At 56.2% G+C, this 19,237-nt stretch overlaps 6 protein-coding genes across 6 annotated transcripts; 3 read left to right on the forward strand and 3 right to left on the reverse strand.

Annotated features, from left to right (window-relative positions):
- N657DRAFT_313568 (uncharacterized protein) lies at positions 1-743 on the reverse strand. Its single transcript, XM_062786753.1, has 2 exons — positions 368-743; positions 1-157 (listed from the first exon to the last, which is right to left on the reverse strand). The coding sequence occupies exons 1-2, from the start codon at positions 584-586 to the stop codon at positions 56-58; spliced, it is 321 nt and encodes a 106-aa protein (XP_062650368.1). The 5' UTR covers positions 587-743; the 3' UTR covers positions 1-55.
- A 1,730-nt stretch (positions 744-2,473) lies between these two features.
- N657DRAFT_632627 (acyltransferase ChoActase/COT/CPT) lies at positions 2,474-4,375 on the forward strand (the record flags this gene model as incomplete). Its single annotated transcript, XM_062791152.1, has 2 exons — positions 2,474-4,182; positions 4,249-4,375. 2 exons carry the CDS (start codon positions 2,474-2,476, stop codon positions 4,373-4,375), a joined length of 1,836 nt encoding a protein of 611 aa, XP_062650369.1.
- A 362-nt stretch (positions 4,376-4,737) lies between these two features.
- N657DRAFT_643380 (uncharacterized protein) lies at positions 4,738-6,936 on the reverse strand. The gene is made up of 4 exons (XM_062792542.1): positions 6,644-6,936; positions 5,932-6,552; positions 5,365-5,878; positions 4,738-5,297 (listed from the first exon to the last, which is right to left on the reverse strand). The coding sequence occupies exons 1-4, from the start codon at positions 6,685-6,687 to the stop codon at positions 4,854-4,856; spliced, it is 1,623 nt and encodes a 540-aa protein (XP_062650370.1). The 5' UTR covers positions 6,688-6,936; the 3' UTR covers positions 4,738-4,853.
- Positions 6,937-7,131: 195 nt separating this feature from the next.
- On the forward strand, positions 7,132-9,397 carry N657DRAFT_643381 (Ribokinase-like protein). Its single transcript, XM_062792543.1, has 3 exons — positions 7,132-7,722; positions 7,871-7,881; positions 8,086-9,397. Exons 1-3 carry the CDS (start codon positions 7,595-7,597, stop codon positions 9,279-9,281), a joined length of 1,335 nt encoding a protein of 444 aa, XP_062650371.1. The 5' UTR covers positions 7,132-7,594; the 3' UTR covers positions 9,282-9,397.
- A 76-nt stretch (positions 9,398-9,473) lies between these two features.
- Positions 9,474-12,724, reverse strand: N657DRAFT_615501 (MCM-domain-containing protein). The gene is made up of 3 exons (XM_062790467.1): positions 12,555-12,724; positions 9,833-12,479; positions 9,474-9,777 (listed from the first exon to the last, which is right to left on the reverse strand). The coding sequence occupies exons 1-3, from the start codon at positions 12,628-12,630 to the stop codon at positions 9,744-9,746; spliced, it is 2,757 nt and encodes a 918-aa protein (XP_062650372.1). The 5' UTR covers positions 12,631-12,724; the 3' UTR covers positions 9,474-9,743.
- A 1,882-nt stretch (positions 12,725-14,606) lies between these two features.
- N657DRAFT_643386 (uncharacterized protein) lies at positions 14,607-18,529 on the forward strand. The gene is made up of 5 exons (XM_062792544.1): positions 14,607-15,145; positions 15,214-16,130; positions 16,205-16,594; positions 16,650-17,707; positions 17,830-18,529. Exons 1-5 carry the CDS (start codon positions 15,039-15,041, stop codon positions 18,181-18,183), a joined length of 2,826 nt encoding a protein of 941 aa, XP_062650373.1. The 5' UTR covers positions 14,607-15,038; the 3' UTR covers positions 18,184-18,529.
- The last annotated feature ends 708 nt before the right edge of the window (positions 18,530-19,237 follow it).

Consider the following 19,237-nt stretch of genomic DNA (forward strand, 5'->3'; position numbering starts at 1 on the left):
AGCAGGCCGTCGAAAGAGCTGCCACACCGGCGCAGCTCCCTCGGTCGCACTGCCACTAACCAGCCCTGATCCACCATTGTAGTTCCTCCTCTTGTAGTGTGCTGTTTGTCAAGAGGGCAAAGCGCCTTGCAGGAGAGCCGGCCGCCCGTGTGCCTTCCTTAACGAACCCGTTACTCTCCGTCTCCTCGGTCGATTAACAACTCTTGCAATCGGAATCGTACAACAGCTTTCGCTCCGGTCCTCGTAGCTTCGTCGCACTGGTCGGTCGCGCCGCCAGACTCTTGATTCCGCTCCACCAGAACCGGGCAGGGCCGGGGGTGCCCTGTCTCTTCTTCAGAACGTCGAAAGAGTCGGGTGGTTTTCGTACCCAGTATCCCCCTAATCTTGCAAACTTGTTGCAGCTTGTTGTTGTCGTTGGTGTCGGTTGTCGCGATTGTCGGGCGGGGCGGTGAGGGATTTTCGGGCGCTCGAAAATCTCACTTTTGATCCTCGAAATCGACGTCCTCGGCCGCCAACAGGCCGCGCAGCGGCTGCGCGGAGCTGCAACCCCTTGGAATCGAGAAAACAGGTCGCAAAGGTACTGCATCTCGATTTTTGCGATGCCCGGCCGCCCGCGCGGGCGGCCCCCGGTGTTTGTTCACCGGGAAGGGGGTCGTATAATAAATTATTAGAAGGTCGATGTAGTAGCGGCGTTGATCCAACACCTAGCCCGTGGAGCGAGCATAGGAGGAACCGAGATGGGGTTAGATAGGGTCAGCAAGATATCGTGGCCGAGTGATGGGTCACTGGCAGGTACTAAGTCGCGTCACCAGTTACTTTATCAGGCGATGTCTTTGATGTATCCTCCGGGGAACCACCTCAAAGGGGACGGGAGAGTCGGCTGGATGCTGTTGGTGCCTTGATGACTTTTGCGATAACTGGCTTCCAGCTACTGCTGGTGAGACGGCTTGTATCTGCATCAGGCCCATCCAGCATCATCCTCATTGTGCCAGTGTGTGTTGATAGCACGCTGAGCTCGGTGGAGGCAGCAGCAACATCTGCGAGGTTCCTACGGAACTGCGTCGTCTTCACTTTGGGGCTTCTGATGGTGAAGTCCTCGAGCTCCGTACAGCGAGGTTGTGTATCCGGTGATGGGGATATTTAGCGCCTTAAGTGCACTTAGGTAGCTTGTCATCGACTCCTTCGCCACACCTACGAGCTAATGAAGATAACTATACAGGTGGCCAGACATATGGTTGATCAAGTCATCAACGTCTGGTTTCTCAGTAAATAATCAATGTAAATACTGTTCTCCTCATATTCTCGTCGGTATGCTACCTAGGGAGAATGATCACCCTAATCGAATGTAAAGATCCGATTCTTGGGCTTACTTGGGAATCAAGAAGGCGTTGAAGATGAATATGAAGAAGATAAGGTATAATAGGGGAACATCTAAATCGCACACCAGTATAGAGCCTATACTGGTGTGCGATTTAGATGTTCCCTACAATAGGTGAGGCGAAGGAGGTGGGCTCGCCAGGGTTAAGGATAAGTCTCGGTATGAGAATCTAACTGACTTTCTAAGCATTTGATCAAATACAAGACAAATTAAATATGGCTCGGTGCAGGCAAGTCAAGTCCAACAAGTATAGCTCCAGAGTTGGGATCTATATGTCAATCTTGGCTTGGTCGCACACTATTGCAAGAACGCCTTTGCATGTGAAAGATGCCGTTCTGGAACCAGCAGGTATCCATCCGCTAGCCCGGAGCCACCCATGGGACGTCAGTTGTGGCGCGTGGACCGTGTTCGGCAACAGGGAATGCCTGCTGGCCAATGGCACGGAGATAAAGGGGCGGCACCGGAATTGGCGCTCCCGACTCGTTACCCCACGATTCTTACCCGCGGCTGCAAGGACTTGAAGGCTAATGACGGCAATTAGCCTCGGCTCAAGTGGGCTCCTGCTATCAGAGCAAAGTGGCCATGCAACCCGCGCGCATTCTCCGAGTTGGATTGTCCAGTTGATGCCGATGCGACGAACCCCCGAACCCTGAAGAAGTGCCTAGGCTCGCGGAGAAGCCTCGTCGAAAGAGGAACCGACCCTGCACTCCTTGTACTCAATCTTCCGCGGCTATCTGAACCCCAGTTGGAGTGAACCCACCTCGGACTTTCCAGATCCCGGTACCTGGGTTGAATTCCGGAGGCGGTCCTCTCCTCCTCGACCAGTGAACGCGCCAACTCTCGTGTGCCGCCTTCTGTTTTCCTCTTCTCTGATTCCCAGTGTGTCACGGTGTTTTCCAACTCCAGTCTTAGACAAAAGTTGGGATGTTGGCCAAGATCGTAAGGACAGAGGCTCGGTCTCCCACACTTCGAAACCTCTTGTTCAAACAGACGACGCCGCCCGTAGTTAGTCCCCTTCTCCTTCATACCATCTCCCCGCCTCCGACACTCGGTTACGACATTAGCTAACCCCGGAGTATCTAGAGACTTGCAGCCATGGCTCCCGCGACAAGACGAAATAACAGCTCCCTCCCGGCGGGGTACGTCGAGGACAAGTCCAAGGGGCCCATGCTCCGCTTCCAGGACTCGCTCCCTCGCCTGCCAGTTCCCACACTAGAGGAGACGGCTGCGCGGTATCTCAAGACCCTCCGGCCGCTGCTCACACCCTCCGAGCTTGAGGCCAGCACCAAGGCGGTACAGGACTTCATCGCCCCCAACGGCCCTGGCCGGAAGCTGCAGGAAAAGCTGGTCGCCAGGCGCGAGGACCCCAAGATCAAGAACTGGATGTACGAGTGGTGGAACGATGCGGCCTACCTCAGCTACCGCGACCCCGTGGTGCCCTACGTCAGCTACTTCTACTCGCATCGGGACGATCGGAGGCGGCGGGACCCCGCCAAGCGCGCTGCCGCCATAACGACGGCCGTGCTCGAGTTCAAGAAGCAGGTTGACCTGGGCACCCTCGAGCCCGAGTACATGAAGAAGCTGCCCATCTGCATGGACAGCTACAAGTGGATGTTCAACGCCTGCCGCGTGCCTGCCAAGCCCGCCGACTACCCAGTCAAGTTCGACTACACCGAGAACAAGCACCTCCTCGTCATCCGCAAGAACCAGTTCTTCAAGGTCGCCCATGAAGTCGGCGGCAAGCAGCTCAACACCTCCGAGCTGGAGCAGTCCTTCCGCCGGGTGTACGAGCTGGCCGGTGAACGGGTCCCTGCTGTCGGCGCCCTGACCTCAGAGAACCGCGATATCTGGACGGATGCGCGGGCGGTCCTGCTCGCCGCCGACCCGGCCAACGCCAAGGCCATCGAGGCCATCGAGTCCGCCTCTTTCGTTGTCTGCCTGGACGACGCCAAACCCGTCACCCTCGAGGAGCGGGCGCACGCCTACTGGCACGGCGACGGCCAGAACCGGTGGTATGACAAGCCGCTGCAGTTCATCGTCAACGAGAACGGCACGTCGGGCTTCATGGGGGAGCACAGCATGATGGACGGAACTCCCACTCACCGACTTAACGACTACGTCAACGACCTCATTTTCAACAACAAGCTCGATTTCTCCGACCTCAACATTCGCTCCAATCTCCCCGAGCCCCAGCCCATCAAGTTCGTCGTCACAAAGGAGGTGCAGGCCGAGATTGACCGCGCCGTGCGCGACTTCAACAACGTCATCGGGCAGCACCAGCTCGCCGTGCAGGCCTACCAGGGCTATGGCAAGGGTCTCATCAAGAAGTTCAAGTGCTCGCCGGATGCCTACGTGCAAATGATCATCCAGCTCGCCTACTTCAGAATGTACGGCAAGAACCGCCCGACGTACGAATCCGCCGCGACCCGGCGCTTCCAGCAGGGGCGCACCGAGACGTGCCGCACCGTGTCCGAGGACAGCGTGGCGTGGTGCCGGTCCATGGCGGACGAGGGCGTCGACAATGCGGCGCGCGTTGCCCTCTTCCGCAAGGCCATCGACGCCCATCTTGAGTACATCAACGCCGCCTCGGATGGCAAGGGCGTCGACCGCCACCTGTTTGGCCTCAAGCGCCTGCTCGAGCCGGGCCAGGAGCTGCCCGCGCTCTACAAGGACCCGGCCTATGCCTACTCGTCCTCGTGGTACCTGTCCACCAGCCAGCTGAGCTCCGAGTACTTTAACGGGTACGGCTGGAGCCAGGTTATTGACGAGGGGTTCGGCATTGCGTACATGATCAATGAGAACAGGTAAGCACCCCTTCTTACTTCTGGTCCTTTCCGAGATGTGCGGTTGGCTAACCTCCGTGTGAGTAGCATCAACTTCAACATCGTCTCCAAGGGCCTCGGCAGCGACAAGATGAGTTTCTACCTCAACGAGGCAGCCGGCGACATGCGTGACATGCTGATGCCGACGCTTGAGGCGCCCAAGGCTAAGCTTTGAGTGTTGAGGTTTGTGTTCTACGCGGTCGAGTGGAGGAAGGGGTTATTGCTTGGGTAGTTGGAAGACTGAGCATCGGAAATCAAGATTTTCTGGGCCACGTTTCTTCATTTGTAGTCTGGGAGGAATGTGTCTTGCCTTGGGAGCGTTACATGCATGTCTAGAGCTAGTCTAACCGTCTATACCATAGATCGATGTTCTATAGCTCGTTTGTATCTATTACTGTAACTGCGACCTCCCGATATGCCGTTGGCTAACCTTTCGGTCCAGCTCGGGCCATAATGTAACGAATCACCGACCGGCATGACAGAATTACTCCTGTCTTTCTATGCTCTCTCTACAACTACTCGATATCCATACGGCCATCTACACTCAGGGCAACCATTCAATGCTCAATTCCTATCCCACCCCACCGATCCAAAACTCTTATCTACCAACTGCGCCTTTGCTATCCCATGCTACCCTACTCAAATCTCCAAGTCTACCCAGCATGCGACACGATCTCATTCACCACATCCCCCTTCTCCGCGTCAAACCACGAGCAAATCTGGCTCGGCAGCGGAATCTCCTTGTAGTCCTCGTCCCCGGCAGGAATCACATTCAGGTTGATGCTGGCCGACTTGCTCGAGTAGATGCGCGCGGCGGCGCTCTCCTTGCTCAGGTAAATCTGGGCGCCGTCGACCTGGTCCATGAGCACCGTAGGGATGGTCTCGAGGACCTGGAGCGCAAAGTTTTGCGACTTGACCACGTCGACAGTGGACACGAGTGACTCGACGACGAGCGAGAGGCGGTTGGTGTTTTCGACTGTGACCGCGTTGGCCTTGCCCTTGAGGATGATGGTTGTGTTGTTGCACTTAGAGATGAGGATCGAATGGGAGAGGGAGACGTCGAGCTCGATGGGGGCGGGTTCCTTGTCAAAGTTTTCCTGGAGGTTTGTGATGTTAGCGTGGCATTCCATCACCGACTGGGGAATGAAAAGAGAAAAAACATACGATTGTCCACTTGTTGCCCTCGAGCTCCTTCTTGGGCGGTTTCTTGACCCGCATGCTCTCGGGCTTCGGCTTGGTGCCTGGCGCAGGGCTCTTTGCCCGTGTCGAGGCCGCCTTGTCAGGGACGGTCGACCCAGCCCGCAAGGACGGGTTCTTGTGCGTCATCTCAGACTTATCCACCTTTCTCAGCCCCTTGGTGACCGACTCGCCTTTGTTGAGCTCCGAGAAAACGGCGCCGAAGCCCCCTGGGTGGGCCGTCTGGGGTGCCTTTTCCTCGTTGATCTTGAGGATCGGCGGGGGGCCTGGCGGCGGAGGAGGAGGCGGCGGCGGCCCACCGGCTGGCGGCGCCGGAGTGGCAGGGGCAGCGGGCGCCGCCGCCACGGACTTGGCCGCTTCGGCCGCTGGGACGCCCTTCGGATTCCATGGGATACCGTTCGGAAAGTAGGTTTTCACGTACTCTGCGAGGTCACGGAACACTTGAAAGTAGGCCTTCACCCACTCGACCTGTTGTTCATCCCTGTTTTCTAGTCAGAACTTCCCGACATACCTCCTTTGCAATGGGCTGCTCACTTGTTCTTGTTTGCGGTCAGGACCTTGTTCCCCCAGAACTGGGCAGACGCCAGGCTCTCCTCGACGTGCTTGAACGGCTTCGTGTCGATTGTCACCCAGGCTAGAGCCATCATGCTCTCTGCCACTGTGCAAAGGTTGTTGTAGAGCGGATCGCCGCGGTTCGAGTCCTTGATACCGCCGACGGCCGTTATGAGATTGCCGATGGGCTTGATCAGGTCCTGGAAGACGGACATGTCGGCGCCGTTGAGGTCGGGCTTCTTTGCCTTGGTCGTGATGAACAGGAACTTGCGCTGCTCCTTGAAGGCCTCGACAACCTTGGCGCCCTGTTCGGCAACCAGACCCCCTATCGCATTGCTGAGCTTGAACCAATTGTTGAGGGACTGGTTAATCAGAGCATCAAATTCTTCAATCGATTCGGGCACAGGCTCCGGGACAGGCGGAGGAGGTCCTACCGCGGTCTGGGGAGGAGCCGGAGATGCGGGCGCAGGGGGCCCAGAGGCGGGCAAAGTCGGCGCAGGAGGGGCGGGGGCAGCAGGGCCATGCTGAAGGCCGGGGACCGCTTGGGGAAGTTCAAAGGCCGACTGGGCGATGTCTTCAAGACGAGACGTGGCAGCCTCGAGCCTGGACTCCTCGGTCAGCGTCGGGACGGGTTGTTTACGCTGCGAGGCGGCGCATGGTTGGGATGGCAGATCGGAACGGGGCGGCCACGAACCTCTTGATCAGAGTCGTCAGGTTGTGCATGGAATTGGTTGCCATGGTGGGCGAGCGCAGAGGGGCAACGCCTGCGACGGGGAAATCTGGAAAGCTGGGCGCAAGCAAAGGACGTCGTAGACAGTTCCCGGATCGAGGGAGTGCCGGTGCGCGGTGACCAGCGCAGGGAGAGGGCCGGGTTTTACGTGTGAAACAGACTCTCTATAAGGTACCCGAGGGTCAAGTGCTCGCCGATGTCGTGGAGATACTAGTAGAGAGCATCCGGCGACAAAACGGAGAGAAGGTAACAGAATGATGAAGGGTTGTGACACCCCTGACTTTCAGCAACAGCTGCCCCAACTCAAAGCTCCGGCATGAATGTGGGGCTACTGTGCGCAGCCCACCCAATCAGCGCTGACACCAAGCCTCGAATTCCAACAGGCTGCAATGCCGCTGCCTTGTCCCCTTCTTCTGGCATGCTTCAAAGCTGCAAATGGCGGGGCTTGTGAATGTTGCGCTACCTGTGTGTTATCCAGGATTATACTCAGGGCAGTCATTCCTTTTATTTGAAAGAAGATCGTACAATGGCGGGTTTGTATCCGTACTCCATACATGCTGGAAAACGGAAGCGTCCCTCCACATTCAAGGAGGCAACACGGGAGTGACACGTGAAGCAGGCGTTGTCCAGCGCCAACAAAGGCAAATGCAGACCTCCGAATTGAGCATCCAGTGCCAAAATCTTCAGCCAGTGGGCATCCCGCCTCACCCTGCTGTTTCAGCCAGGCCTGCATCGTGAACGACGCCGACTCTTGTCTTTCTTGCGTCTCTTTTCTTGTACCTTGCTTTTCCTTTTGTCCGCTCTTTTCTTATCTGGCCTCTTCGCTCTTTCCTACCCGCCCTCTTCGGCGTCCACTTTCTCTGCCAACAAACAGTCAACGCGTCTAACCTGCCAAGGACGGCCCCGCTCCCCGACATGGTGTTGCACTCGGACATGGACCCGGGCAAGGGTCCGGAAAACCCGGTGCGGCCCGAAGCGGAGACCGAGCTGGAGGCCGGAGACATCCCGTCGACCCAGGAGATTGATTTTGTCACGCTCGGCATGTAAGCACAATCTTCTTTGTCCCTGAACTATCTTTTCCCATTTACGGCTGTCTCAGGAGGCATCCTGCTACCGAGACAGCGCACCTTGCTTCCGAAACCATTCCAGACATTTCCGGGATGGGAATTTCACAGCTGACATTGTGGGCAGGTTCATTATTGGTACGTCTTGTCATCTGCTGCTGAGTTGCTGGCATTGTGCCCGGAATACGGCCCCGGCGGCAGTGAATTCACTTTGTGTTTACCTTGCCCCTTCAAGTTTCCCCTTATCCAGTTTCCAGCCTACCTCTCTGTATCTCCGGGCCTGCATGCCCACACCACAGTCTCATGGCATCAACGCCCACCTTGATACTCACCATCTAGCAGATGAAATCGAGTTTATCCCGCCCAAACCCCCAGTCCATGATGTCCTCGGCGGTGCCGGCAGCTATTCGGCCCTGGGCGCCCGCCTCTTCTCGCCACCGCCTTCCTCCAAAACGGTCGGTTGGATCGTCGACCAAGGCTGCGACTTCCCGCCCTCCATCACGGTCCAGATCCAGACCTGGCAGACCTCGGCCCTCTTCCGCCACGACCCGTCCCGGCTCACCACCCGTGGATGGAACGGCTACACCGACGCCTCGGAGCGCCGCGCCTTCCGCTACACCACCCCAAAGAAGCGTCTCACCGCCATGGACCTGACCCCGCCTTTACTCTTCGCCAAGGCCATCCACCTCATCTGCAGCCCGCGCCGGTGCCAGGACCTCGTCGCGTCCATCCTCGCCCGCAGGCGGGACGCCGACCCGGACGGCGACCACCCGCGCCCGCTCCTCATCTGGGAGCCCGTGCCGGACCTGTGCACGCCCGACGAGCTGCTCAATTGCACTAACACGCTGCCCCTCGTCGACGTGTGCTCGCCCAACCACGCCGAGCTCGCCGGCTTCATGGGCGGCGACGGCCTGGACCCGGACACCGGCGGCCTCAGCGTCCAGGCCGTCGAGCGGAGCTGCGAGCAGCTGCTGGCGAGCATGCCACTGCAGAGCTACACGCTCGTGATCCGGGCCGGCGAGAAGGGGTGCTATATCGCGCGAAACGGCGGGCGCAAGAAGAAGGTTGCTGCTGCTGCAAGTGATGAGGTGGATGGTGATGGAGGTGAGGGCAGGAACAGACTGAAGAAGAAGAAGAAGGAGTATGTCCGCGGTGGGCTCAGGCCCGACACCGACATGGAGGCGCTGTTTGCCGGGTTGATGCAGGACGATGAGGGGCGTGTGGCGAGGGAGGAGATCGAAATCGATCCCGGGCTGGAGAAGTGGGTGCCTGCCTATTACGGCGAGGGGTATGCCGGAGATGAGGCGGAGAAAGTGGTTGATCCCACCGGAGGTGGTAATACATTCCTCGGTGGGCTGGCGGTGGCTTTGGCGAGGGGAAAGTCGATTGAAGAGGCGTGTGCCTGGGGACATGTGGCGGCGAGTTTTGCCATTGAGCAGGTCGGCTTTCCCGTGTTAGCTGTGGATGAGGACGGAAGGGAGACTTGGAACGGCGTGAGGATAGACGAGAGGCTGCGTGAGTTTCAAGAGCGTCTGTAAGTTGGAGGATGGTAGGTAATATTAGAGACTCAAGCGCATTGGATATTGCAGAATTTGGCTTGACAGACCCGTAGATAGGTGTCCTAATAGACTAGCAACCAAGCGGCATGACCATGTCAGAGTAGCGGAGTACATGCTTGGAAACTGGAAAAGCTTGGTCCTACCCGACTCAAAACTAAAAGGAAGGGGAGCAGTTTGAGGCCGGAAACGAACTTTGTTCTCATCCCTCCTCCCAAACACCCATTCCGCGAGCATGACGCCTGTACCACGCTTGAGCTGCCACATAATTACTCACGTCAAGCCGAGAATAACGGTATCATAAATCGCTACCCTTGAGTATCACCTACCCATCTACATCCATGATGACCATGTGATGCTGAGAACAACTCCTAATCAGTCCCATTCATAACAGACACAGTAACCACCACACAAAAATAACCCATCCACCCTCATTCTCAACCATCAAATCTTATAAACCAGCTCGCCATCCGTATACCTGACCTTCGTTAGCATCACCAAAAAGGAGATTAGTTTGTCGGGATAGTACTCACATAATCTGATTCCGCCCATCCATCTCCTTCAGCGCCTTGATCGCCTCCTCCCGCCCAAACTTCTCCTGCCCACCCCCAATCCTCCGATTCACAGCCTCGATCAGCTCCCCGACGCCGGCCGAGTCGTCCTCGAACAGTGGCGTGTTGAGCAGTTGGCCTAGCGCCCGCCGGAACACGTCCAGTCGCTGCTCGCTGATGGGCTGCTCTTCTTCGTCGTCCTCGTCGCCTTCGGCGTCGTCTGACACGGTGAGGTTGGCGGTGTTGGAGGCCAGGACTTCGTCGTCTCGTTGCGACTGGGTCCGGGATGATTGGGTGCGGAGCTGGGAGGCTGGGAGGGAGGAGGGGAACGAGGGCTGGGAGGACGAGGCTGCGGCGATGGACCGGTTGGTGCGTATCGCGCGGCGCGGGGTGGCGTTGTAGATATCTTCTCCCTTGTCGTCCTCCTCTTCTTGTTCTTCTGGTGCTTCGTCGGGTGTTGCGCCGTCTGCGCCGTCCGGGGAGCTGCCTTGTCTGCGGGTCGGCCGGCGGCGGGCGTTGTTGCGGGCGCGCTGAGAAGCGCTGGCGGAGCGGGCGGTGCTTGCGTGAGCTCTGCTTCTGCTCGCTGTGTCGTTCGCTTCGTCGCCGTCCGAATCATCTGAGTCGTCCGAGTCGCTGTCGTCGTTGTCGTCTTCGAGCGGCCGGGTCTTGCGCCGCTTCCTGCGGGACTCGTCTTGGACAACTTCCTTGAAGAGCGCAAACCGGAGGATAGACTCGGCTGCCGCGGCGTCGCGCTCCTCGACGCGGTTGGAGAGACGGGACTTGGCGTGTGCCGTGGCAAGACGGATGAGGGTCTCAAGGGTACGCACCGTCATAGGGCTGGTTTTGCGCTGGTTGCTCTCCATGTCGTCATTGCGCAGGCCGACGTAAATGTCGGCGATCCGGTCAGCCGCCTCCTGCGTCAAGACCGGCTTGATACGCGTCTTGGCGTACTGGATGTACTTCTTCATGAAGGGGATGCTCAGCACCTCAGGCTTCTTGTTGGCTCCCCGCCCCGTGCCCTTGACGCCCGCGTGCAGCATCGCGTCGTACTTCTCGTACACCTCAGTCAGTCGCTGCGAGTCAGCTTGTTGGTTGAGAGCGACGTTGAGCGCCTGGCCTGCGTTCTCGCGCACCGGGGCGCCCTCTTCGGTGCCCGGCTGCCGGTATCTGTGCATGCGCAAGACGTGTTCTGAGACTTGCCGGTCCCTGGTATCCTCGATGTCGTCCGTGACGACGAACAGAAGGTCGAAACGGGACAGCAGAGAATCCGGCAGGGCAATGTTCTTGTGTGGGTCTTTGTGTGTATCATACTGCCCAAAGATGGGGTTGGCGGCGGCGATGACGCTGCAGCGGGCGTTCAGGGACGTGTGGATGCCCGCCTTAGCGATAGTGACTGTCTGCTGCTCCATTACTTCGTGGATGGCCACTCGATCAATGTCCGACATCTTGTCAAACTCGTCAATGCACACGACGCCACGGTCAGCCATGACCATGGCACCAGCCTCTAGCCGCCTCTCGCCCGTCTCCTTGTCCGAGGTCACAGCAGCCGTCAGACCGACACCTGAAGAACCACGACCGGTGGTGGCGATGGCCAGGGGAGCCGTGTTGAGCACGAATCGCAGCAGCTGAGACTTGGCAGTCGAAGGGTCACCAACCATCAAAATGTTGATGTCACCTCTGAGATGCGTGCCGTTCTCCAAGTTCTTCTCCATTCCCCCCAAGAGCATCAAGAGGATGGCCTTTTTGATGTACTCGTGGCCGTAAATACTCGGCGCCAGAGACTGCGAGAGCAGGTCAAACAGCTTGGGCTTTTTGGAGATCTTGTTGATATTCCGGATGTCGGTATCGGTAATGGTGGCAGTGGCGATGCCGCCGCCGGATTTGCTCGAAAGCAACACGACATTGTTGGCCAGCAGAACCGTCTTGAAGAGGGCACTATTGTGGTTCGTGTTCCTGTTACCTAATGTCCTGTAGATGCCGACCAGCTGAACACGATCGCCCGGCTTGACCCTGTCGACGAGGTCGTCGTCGAGAATTACGTCAACACCGCGGGGCAGCTGGCCTGCAGGCGCGCGCTCGGGCATCTCCTGAATTGAGACGGTCTGGTGGTCCCGGTACGTGCACAAGCCGTACTCGGTCATCAGGGGGTTCCCCTCCTGGTCTTCAGTAGGGTAGACGCTGGTCGTGGTGACGCCCTTGGTCATGGTCTGGTCACGGTACTCTTTGAAATACCATTTTTGGGTTTCTTCCGTGTAGTGCACACTTTTGACGATCTTGGGGCGGATCAGGGAGCAGCGTGTGACGATGCCCTCAATTGAGACCATACTGTTCAGGTGCTGCGACGACAGCGTCCGTGGGTTGCAGGCGTTGAGGCCGAAGCTGCCGGCCCAGGCGCAGTAGTAGAGCACGTCGGCGTCCACCTGGTCTGGACGCGCTTGAGGCACTGTCTTGACGATCTCCTTGAGGGCATGGTTGAAGGCCAAGGTGTAGTCGAAGGGGTTGCTGAGCAGCCCCTCAGCCATCTCGGGGTTGTGCTCGCGGACATGATCGATGTTAACGACAAGTCTGCGTTGGTTCTTCTGTAGCATCAAGATGATGTCTGGTCGGTAACTCCGCGCATGCTGGTCATCTGTGGTAGCATGTGGGTTAGCCTCGTGTCGTCAGGAGTACCTAAATTCAGAGAAAAAGACAAAAGGAGACCTACGAGGATCGAGAAACTCCAGGGCCTGGCGGACGCGATCGCGCGTGGCCTCGTCCCTCTGAAATAATAAAGTATCCATGACGGTGTTTTTGACGACGGTAGGGGAAAAAAATGAGGGACCAGATGTCGTCGAGCTTGTTTTGCGAGAGATGGCAGCGAGCGAATGTGGTGGGGAGAGCCTTGGAAACGCGACAAGAACACGCGAGGCGCGTCGTTAGTGCGCTCTGTTTAATTGAGTGCAGCCAGCTGGCAACGGGCCCCGAGCCCCGCCCGCCGGCACCCCACCAACACTCTTAATCCATGGAATGGCGTGGTCGGGAAGATGGTCTAGGGATTATGTTCCCGATGCCAAACTTTAGGTGAGAAAGTTATTACATGAGCAAGACTTCGACATCGTCAGGTAACGCGGTTACTCCTCCCATTTTAATAGTGTGTTACATGCCAGGAACATTATATAACCGTAAGAACATGATAACCGGGAGTTACGAAGGGTATGTTCATTGAACATGGGTTCCTTGAACTGCAACTCTACCGCGCTTTCATTATTTTCCGGTCCAGGGATTTTGGATATATTTTGGGTCTCGATTTGGTAGCAAGAGCAAGACTTCTGGGAATATTGTCAGGTTAAAGCTTTCCCGACCCCAACATTGCCCCCATGGTATCTTCTTTGTTTTTCTCTTCTATTTTCTTTCTTCCATTTTATTCTTCTATCCTTCTTTCTTTTCTTGTCTCTTTATCCATTCTGCTTTCCTTCTCTCATTTTCTACCTGTGGAAAATCATCACACCAAAGTAGGTATCTCGATTACCTATCGAATTGGTGCACCTGGACTCAATCCAACGTCGTTGCTGCGAGATGTCTCTATTGCTGCAAGACATTGCCTTCTCTACATCTTTTCAGTCGTGCAAGGCCTAACCTTCAACCATATGACAGCAGATGGGGCCAAATGCAAAACCAGGGTAGGTATTCAATAACAGGCCTACTACCGCAGAAAGGGTAGGATGTGCGCCAATTACATATTTCATTCGGACCCGTCCACGATCTTGGGTACCCAAGGGCGGAAACCGTCGACTCAGCAGCCGCAACCAACACCATCGTCGCATAATTCCGATACCGCGGGTACCAACCCGCCAAATCTTAGTCCAGAATGACGACGCCGCCATCCGGCCACAGCGTGGTTTTTGCTTGAAGGCACCCCTTGGGCGAACTTGAATCTGCTGTCCGCTCGCACGACGCGAGGCAAGACATGCCAATTATGGACCGCTTTCTCGGCAGGAAACTGTTTGTCTTTGGGCTGCATGGTCGGGACAAAACCTTCGGCGATGTCGGTCTTTGACCGAACGGATTATTGATCTAGAAGTTTCTTCGTCTGTCAGGGAGAGAGCCCTTCGTACATTGGGCGGCCGTTGAGGCTACAGAAGTAGTTGGCGAGGGAGGTTGCGAATCGTCCCAGACGGCGCGCATCTGCGACGCGATCGATTCTTTTTCCCCCGAACTCCCAGGAACCCCACTGCTCACTGAGAAGCTGCGCTTCAACGTGCTCCATCACGATGTACATGCACATGTGCCGCTTGGATTCCTCCTGTTGGATAGATGGGTAGACGCGTGGTCGGGAACCTCGGTTTCATCGCTGATGTAAGGCACGTTTTCCCCTCGAGCGGCGGACCAGCCACTTGACGTCGAAGTGCTTCAAACGCGGACTACACGTTGGCCGCGACAGTGTTTTGGAGTGATTTCTGCTTGGGTTTCAGTCTCCTCAGTCGATGGGACAGGTGCTGGTAAAGTCTTGCGCCGGCGCAAAGTACGCGGACGCTGGAGAAGGATGGCAATTTGAAGCCTGCGATTTGATGGAGCCTCGGAGGTTATGGAACCAGAAACATGCTTGTGTCGCCGGAGAGGATGTTCCACGAAACAGCAGCTTAACCGTTTACAGCCTAGCAAGCGAGGGATCTCCCCACACTCCGGGTCGTACTCCAATCAGATGGCGGATTGAGAAACAAGATTCATTTGCGATGCATTGCAAATCCCCATGACATTCCAATTGACATCTCGTCCAGGGGAATGTGCGATCTGAAATCTCCATCTGTCTGCCACAGCGACGGTCGTGATGTCATGCTGGGGCTATGCTAGCCATATATGGTTAGAAGGGTCTCCAGGTAAGAGGCAACAATTGGAGCAGTCCAGACGACCACTCATGAGCCTCCAACCTGCAACGTCTAAGTTTTCACACAACCGAGCCAGACACCGCCTGATACCCTCCGACGACGGATTCCACTGTCAACACCATGTCCTCAACTTAGGGGGTATCCCAATACGGCATGCCATCTCCCGATGTTCCTCACTCTACAGCGGATGTCAACATCGGTACTGTTCCGACACATATCCACGCTTGCGCGGTACGAAGGGCCCAGGCGCAGCCCTGGCTTGTACGCCCCCTGCGCGTCTACGGCCCAGTCGTCTCCATCTTTAGTTTTGACGACGCGCCAAGATGGATACGGCAGATGGATATCGACAGCTTGAGAAGAAGTTCGATTGGTGGCTCATCGTTGCTGCCTTCTTTGTCTCGTTCCTCGGCACCTTTACTTCCACGCAGCTGTGAGTCTCTTCTCGTGCGAGTCCAACCTCAATATCGCGCGATTCCCGGCTGATCATGGTGCACATAGCATGATCCAAGCCCAGCTATCATCGAATTTCTTCACCGTCTTCACATGGATCGCGCTTATCGGTTTGACGTTTGGCTTCTGCGCGTCTTGGAGTCTGCATTTTGTCGGCATGCTGTCTTGCAAACTCGACTTACCCATCAAATTGGATGTCGGCTTGACCCTGCTCAGCGCCGTCCTTGCAGTCAGCTTCACCTTTGCCTCACTTGGAGCCGAGTTGTTATGGAAGCGCTATAACAGCAATAAGCGGCAGAACGCTGCCCACCGCCGACCGACTCGCCGCGTGACGGGGAGTGCGGATCTTGAAGACGCGGACTCTTCCAGGGGTCTTCTGGCGGACGGTCCCATGAACGGTATCGGCGGGGACGGGGCCGACGGAGAAGGGAACGATTCAATTGAAATTGGCCGAATCGATGCGCTTCCAGAGCAGGCTGGAGTCTTCCCTACAGTCGGTCCTTCCGGCATGTCGGTTCCCCGCCGCGGATCGCCCGAGTTTCGTCGTCGTGATTCAGACCCCTCGTCGAGTGGGCCTCGAGGCTCGGGGTCGCAGTCGGATTTGAGGATCGGATCAGGTCAGCTTGATCTCAAGAGCATGGCTGATCACGGAGCTGCCCCGACACAGAATGCATTCGTCGCAACTTATTACGGCATCCTGAGTGGCATGAGGTGGAGAGCTGTCGGGATGGGGCTCGTCTGGTCGCTTTCGTTGACGTGCATGCATTACGGGGGCTTACTCGCGATGAACATTCCGGAAGGCCGGCTAACCTTCAATCCGGTATTGGTGATCCTCTCCGCCATCATTTCTTGGGTGGTATGTGTTGCGGGATACATCTACATGGTCAACATCGAACCCCATCTCAGCCAGCAGGTGCTCTTCTCTGCCATCGCGGCTTCAGGCATAGCTGCCATGCATTTCACAGGTGAGAACCTTCTTGAGTCATGCAACTAGTCCTTGGTTGCGGCAGCTTGTCGCTTACATACTGACGCCGATTAGGCTTACGAGCAACCACTTTCTGGTCTCGAGTTCCACCTGCTCAGGTTGGAGGATATCCTCTACAGCTTCCGATCGCAGTTTGCACCGTCGCCATCCTCACCTGTACCTTGGCCAACGGTCTGTTGGCGCATAATGCGACAGTCTCACGCAACAAACTTGCAGAGATCGTCTTGACACGGCGAAAGCTGTGGCGAGCTCTGGCACAGAAAGAGAATGCAGAACTGGCTGCAGCTGCGAGAAGCAATTTCATCGCATCAGCTTCTCATGAGATTCGGACTCCTCTTCATCACCTTCAAGGCTATAGCGATCTGTTATCGAAGGCCAACCTGAGTGATGATGCGCGTCAACTCGTCTTGTCCATTCAAAATGCGACAAAAACATTGTCTTTGAGTAAGTCGGCCTCTTGGCCTTACCTATCACTTCTCTAACTCCACGTGATGATTAGTTACAAACAACGTTTTGGATTGGTCGAAGCTGGAGAGCGATCGAGACGCATCCTGCCGCCTGGCACCTTCAGATATGCGATCGGTCTTCGAATCCATCTTGGTCCTTCTCCCTCACCAAGACGAACAAAACGACGTCGAAATTCTGGCCGTGGTCGCACCAACTGTGCCGGAAACCCTCCTGCTTGACGAGGCCTACATTCAGAGGATTCTAATGAACTTGCTTTCGAACGCTCTCAAGTTCACCAGCAGTGGCTTTGTCATGCTGAGTCTGGAGATGGACGACGGTGACCTGATCGCCAAAGTAACGGACTCTGGTGCGGGCATTCCGTCTTCCTTTATTCCCCGGCTCTTCGAGCCATTTTCCCAGGGAAAAACTCGCGGGACACAAAGAGGGACTGGCCTTGGTCTTAGCATCGTCAGGCAACTCCTTTACAAAATGCAAGGCGATATCTCCGTGGAAAGCCGACACGTGGACGATGGGTTCAGCCCCAGTGAAACGGGGACGACCTTCACGATTCGGATACCAGTACAAATGTCACCAACTTCTCAGCCATCAACAGGACAGAACATTGAGCCGAGTACCGTCGCGCTGTTCTCACCACCTCCGCGCTTACTAGACGGGCTCCAAACAGCGTGGCAGCTTTTCGGTTACGACGTAGTAGTCGTCAACCACTTCTCCGAATTGGCAAATTACGAAATCAAATATGCATGGGCCGACTTTCGGTACCTGGCAGAGGATGCCGAATGCTTGCGGCACTTGCTGAGTCAAGCGAGCCTCACGACATTCGTGCCGTTTGAGCACCAGGAGTCACTGCAGCACCTTCCTGGCGTACTTTCGGCGCCACATTTTGTGCCACTCCCGAAGCCTCTCATATGGCATACGTTCTACAAGCGTATTGCGATAGCTGCTCATGCCGCTGCTGCTATTAGAGCCTCTTCGCCGTCGGCGGAGATCGGCCCGAAGACCCAGCTAAGGAACGGCGTGGAGAGACAGCTTTCCCATGAGGAAAGTCCGACAGCTGGGACCGTCAACATCCTCTTGGTCGAGGATAATGCGGTGAGTGTGGCCGTTGTTATTTTCTTTTATTTGCTTTCCCGGCATTCGCTCCCCACAACGACCCCATGGCAACACGGGGCAACTCCTATGAGCTGATAAGGTACTGACACAAGAAATCCCAGGTCAACCAGAAGCTGTGTATCAAGATGCTCTCCTCTCTGGGATACTCTGTCTTGCTCGCCAATGATGGCAACCAAGCAATCGAGCAGACCATGAAGCACGATAAAATTATCGACTTGATCCTCATGGACCAGTCCATGCCGGTAAAAGACGGGATATGTGCCACGCGAGAGATTCGCGTTCTGGAGCACAGCGGCAAACTATCCAAAAGGCATCCCATCATTGCCTTGACGGCTGTGGTGAGCACAGAGTCGAGGGCACAGTTTAAGAGCGCTGGTGCCGACGACTTTCTTGCGAAACCGTTATCGTTCGCAAAGCTGGAACAGACTCTGGCCACATTTCTAAGGATTGAGTAATATGAAGCGTTATTGTATTGTACCCAGTTGTTACGAGCGATGTCCATGTATATACGAAGTCAGATATTCGCCCAATGTTTGGGCACCAGGCCACACCATGCTTCCATGTAGGGAACAGACTTATAGACCATTTGGAGAGACTGGTAATTCGCCAAGTTAGCGGGGACCTGGCGAGACGTGATAGAGGAAGAGGCAGGAGATGGTTGGACTGTCTTGGATATCTTGATCAAACGGCGGGACCGGGTCAAGGTGAAAATCGAGGGAGTTCTCCGCGAGTGATTTTCATTGTGATCGGGCGCTACATGATTGGGAAAAGAAGCCAGGAGAGACATTCAGCAATATCTGAGGTTCAACTACTCCGTGATCCACATGCAGTTACCTCCCATCTTTGAATGGTTGAGGAGGCTGATGTCGGAAAGGAATGAAACATCAAGAAGAAACTCCGCAGCCTCAATGCCCAGCCGCGACTGCGTCTGTTTTTTCTGGGCACGAGTAGACGAGCAATGAAGCGACCTCTAAACCCACCAACTGCATGCGCGAAGGCGAAAATCAAGCTTCAAAGTTGCTTGAGAGATACTGTAAGGGAGCCCGTGGACATGCAACTGCTCAGATCACGCCCATATTGACGTTTGTTTGCCGCTCAGTCATGCATTCCCGTGTCAGCAGAACCCGGGCGTGTTTCGATTGATTTCACACCGGAAAACGTATGCCAACACAAGTCGAGCGCCAGTTCCCGGAAATTCCGAGCGGTGGGTGAGCCGGTGCGGCTGCGGAGAAACCAATGCCCCTGCGGTCTGGGGGGAAGGTGGGGTTCCGGGACGGAGCTTCTGTTTGATCAAATGCAAGTCTGTTCAACATTCGGACTTCCTCGCAGAATCCGGCCGTAAATACCCAGGTCCCGCTGCGGGAGAAGAGCTTGACGGCAGAAGAAGCCCAGGCCTTAGCTTGTGCTGCACTGTCGGGTACCCACCTTCCCAGGTGGGTGCTGTCTGACTGAGGCAAGAACAAACCCCGGTCTCCCATGAAGGCAGCTTCGGGGCTTTAATAAGGCGCC

This window comes from Parathielavia appendiculata (assembly GCF_033297405.1).
Source record: "Parathielavia appendiculata strain CBS 731.68 unplaced genomic scaffold N657scaffold_3, whole genome shotgun sequence".
Taxonomy (NCBI): domain Eukaryota; kingdom Fungi; phylum Ascomycota; class Sordariomycetes; order Sordariales; family Chaetomiaceae; genus Parathielavia; species Parathielavia appendiculata.

Excerpts from the sequence above, each read along its gene's own strand:
- N657DRAFT_313568 (XM_062786753.1), bottom strand. The coding sequence starts at position 586 with ATGCAGTACCTTTGCGACCTGTTTTCTCGATTCCAAGGGGTTGCAGCT. Across the intron at positions 158-367 it reads CAAGATTAGGGGGATACTGG|GAAGGCACACGGGCGGCCGG; the intron begins GTACGAAAACCA and ends GGGTTCGTTAAG.
- N657DRAFT_643386 (XM_062792544.1), top strand. The coding sequence starts at position 15,039 with ATGGATACGGCAGATGGATATCGACAGCTTGAGAAGAAGTTCGATTGG. Across the intron at positions 15,146-15,213 it reads ACCTTTACTTCCACGCAGCT|CATGATCCAAGCCCAGCTAT; the intron begins GTGAGTCTCTTC and ends TGGTGCACATAG. Across the intron at positions 16,131-16,204 it reads AGCTGCCATGCATTTCACAG|GCTTACGAGCAACCACTTTC; the intron begins GTGAGAACCTTC and ends GACGCCGATTAG.
- N657DRAFT_643381 (XM_062792543.1), top strand. The coding sequence starts at position 7,595 with ATGGTGTTGCACTCGGACATGGACCCGGGCAAGGGTCCGGAAAACCCG.
- N657DRAFT_643380 (XM_062792542.1), bottom strand. The coding sequence starts at position 6,687 with ATGGCAACCAATTCCATGCACAACCTGACGACTCTGATCAAGAG. Across the intron at positions 6,553-6,643 it reads CTGACGACTCTGATCAAGAG|GCTCGAGGCTGCCACGTCTC; the intron begins GTTCGTGGCCGC and ends CGAGGAGTCCAG. Across the intron at positions 5,879-5,931 it reads CTGACCGCAAACAAGAACAA|GGATGAACAACAGGTCGAGT; the intron begins GTGAGCAGCCCA and ends ACTAGAAAACAG.
- N657DRAFT_615501 (XM_062790467.1), bottom strand. The coding sequence starts at position 12,630 with ATGGATACTTTATTATTTCAGAGGGACGAGGCCACGCGCGATCGCGTC. Across the intron at positions 12,480-12,554 it reads CCTGGAGTTTCTCGATCCTC|ATGACCAGCATGCGCGGAGT; the intron begins GTAGGTCTCCTT and ends ATGCTACCACAG. Across the intron at positions 9,778-9,832 it reads GATGGGCGGAATCAGATTAT|GTATACGGATGGCGAGCTGG; the intron begins GTGAGTACTATC and ends AACGAAGGTCAG.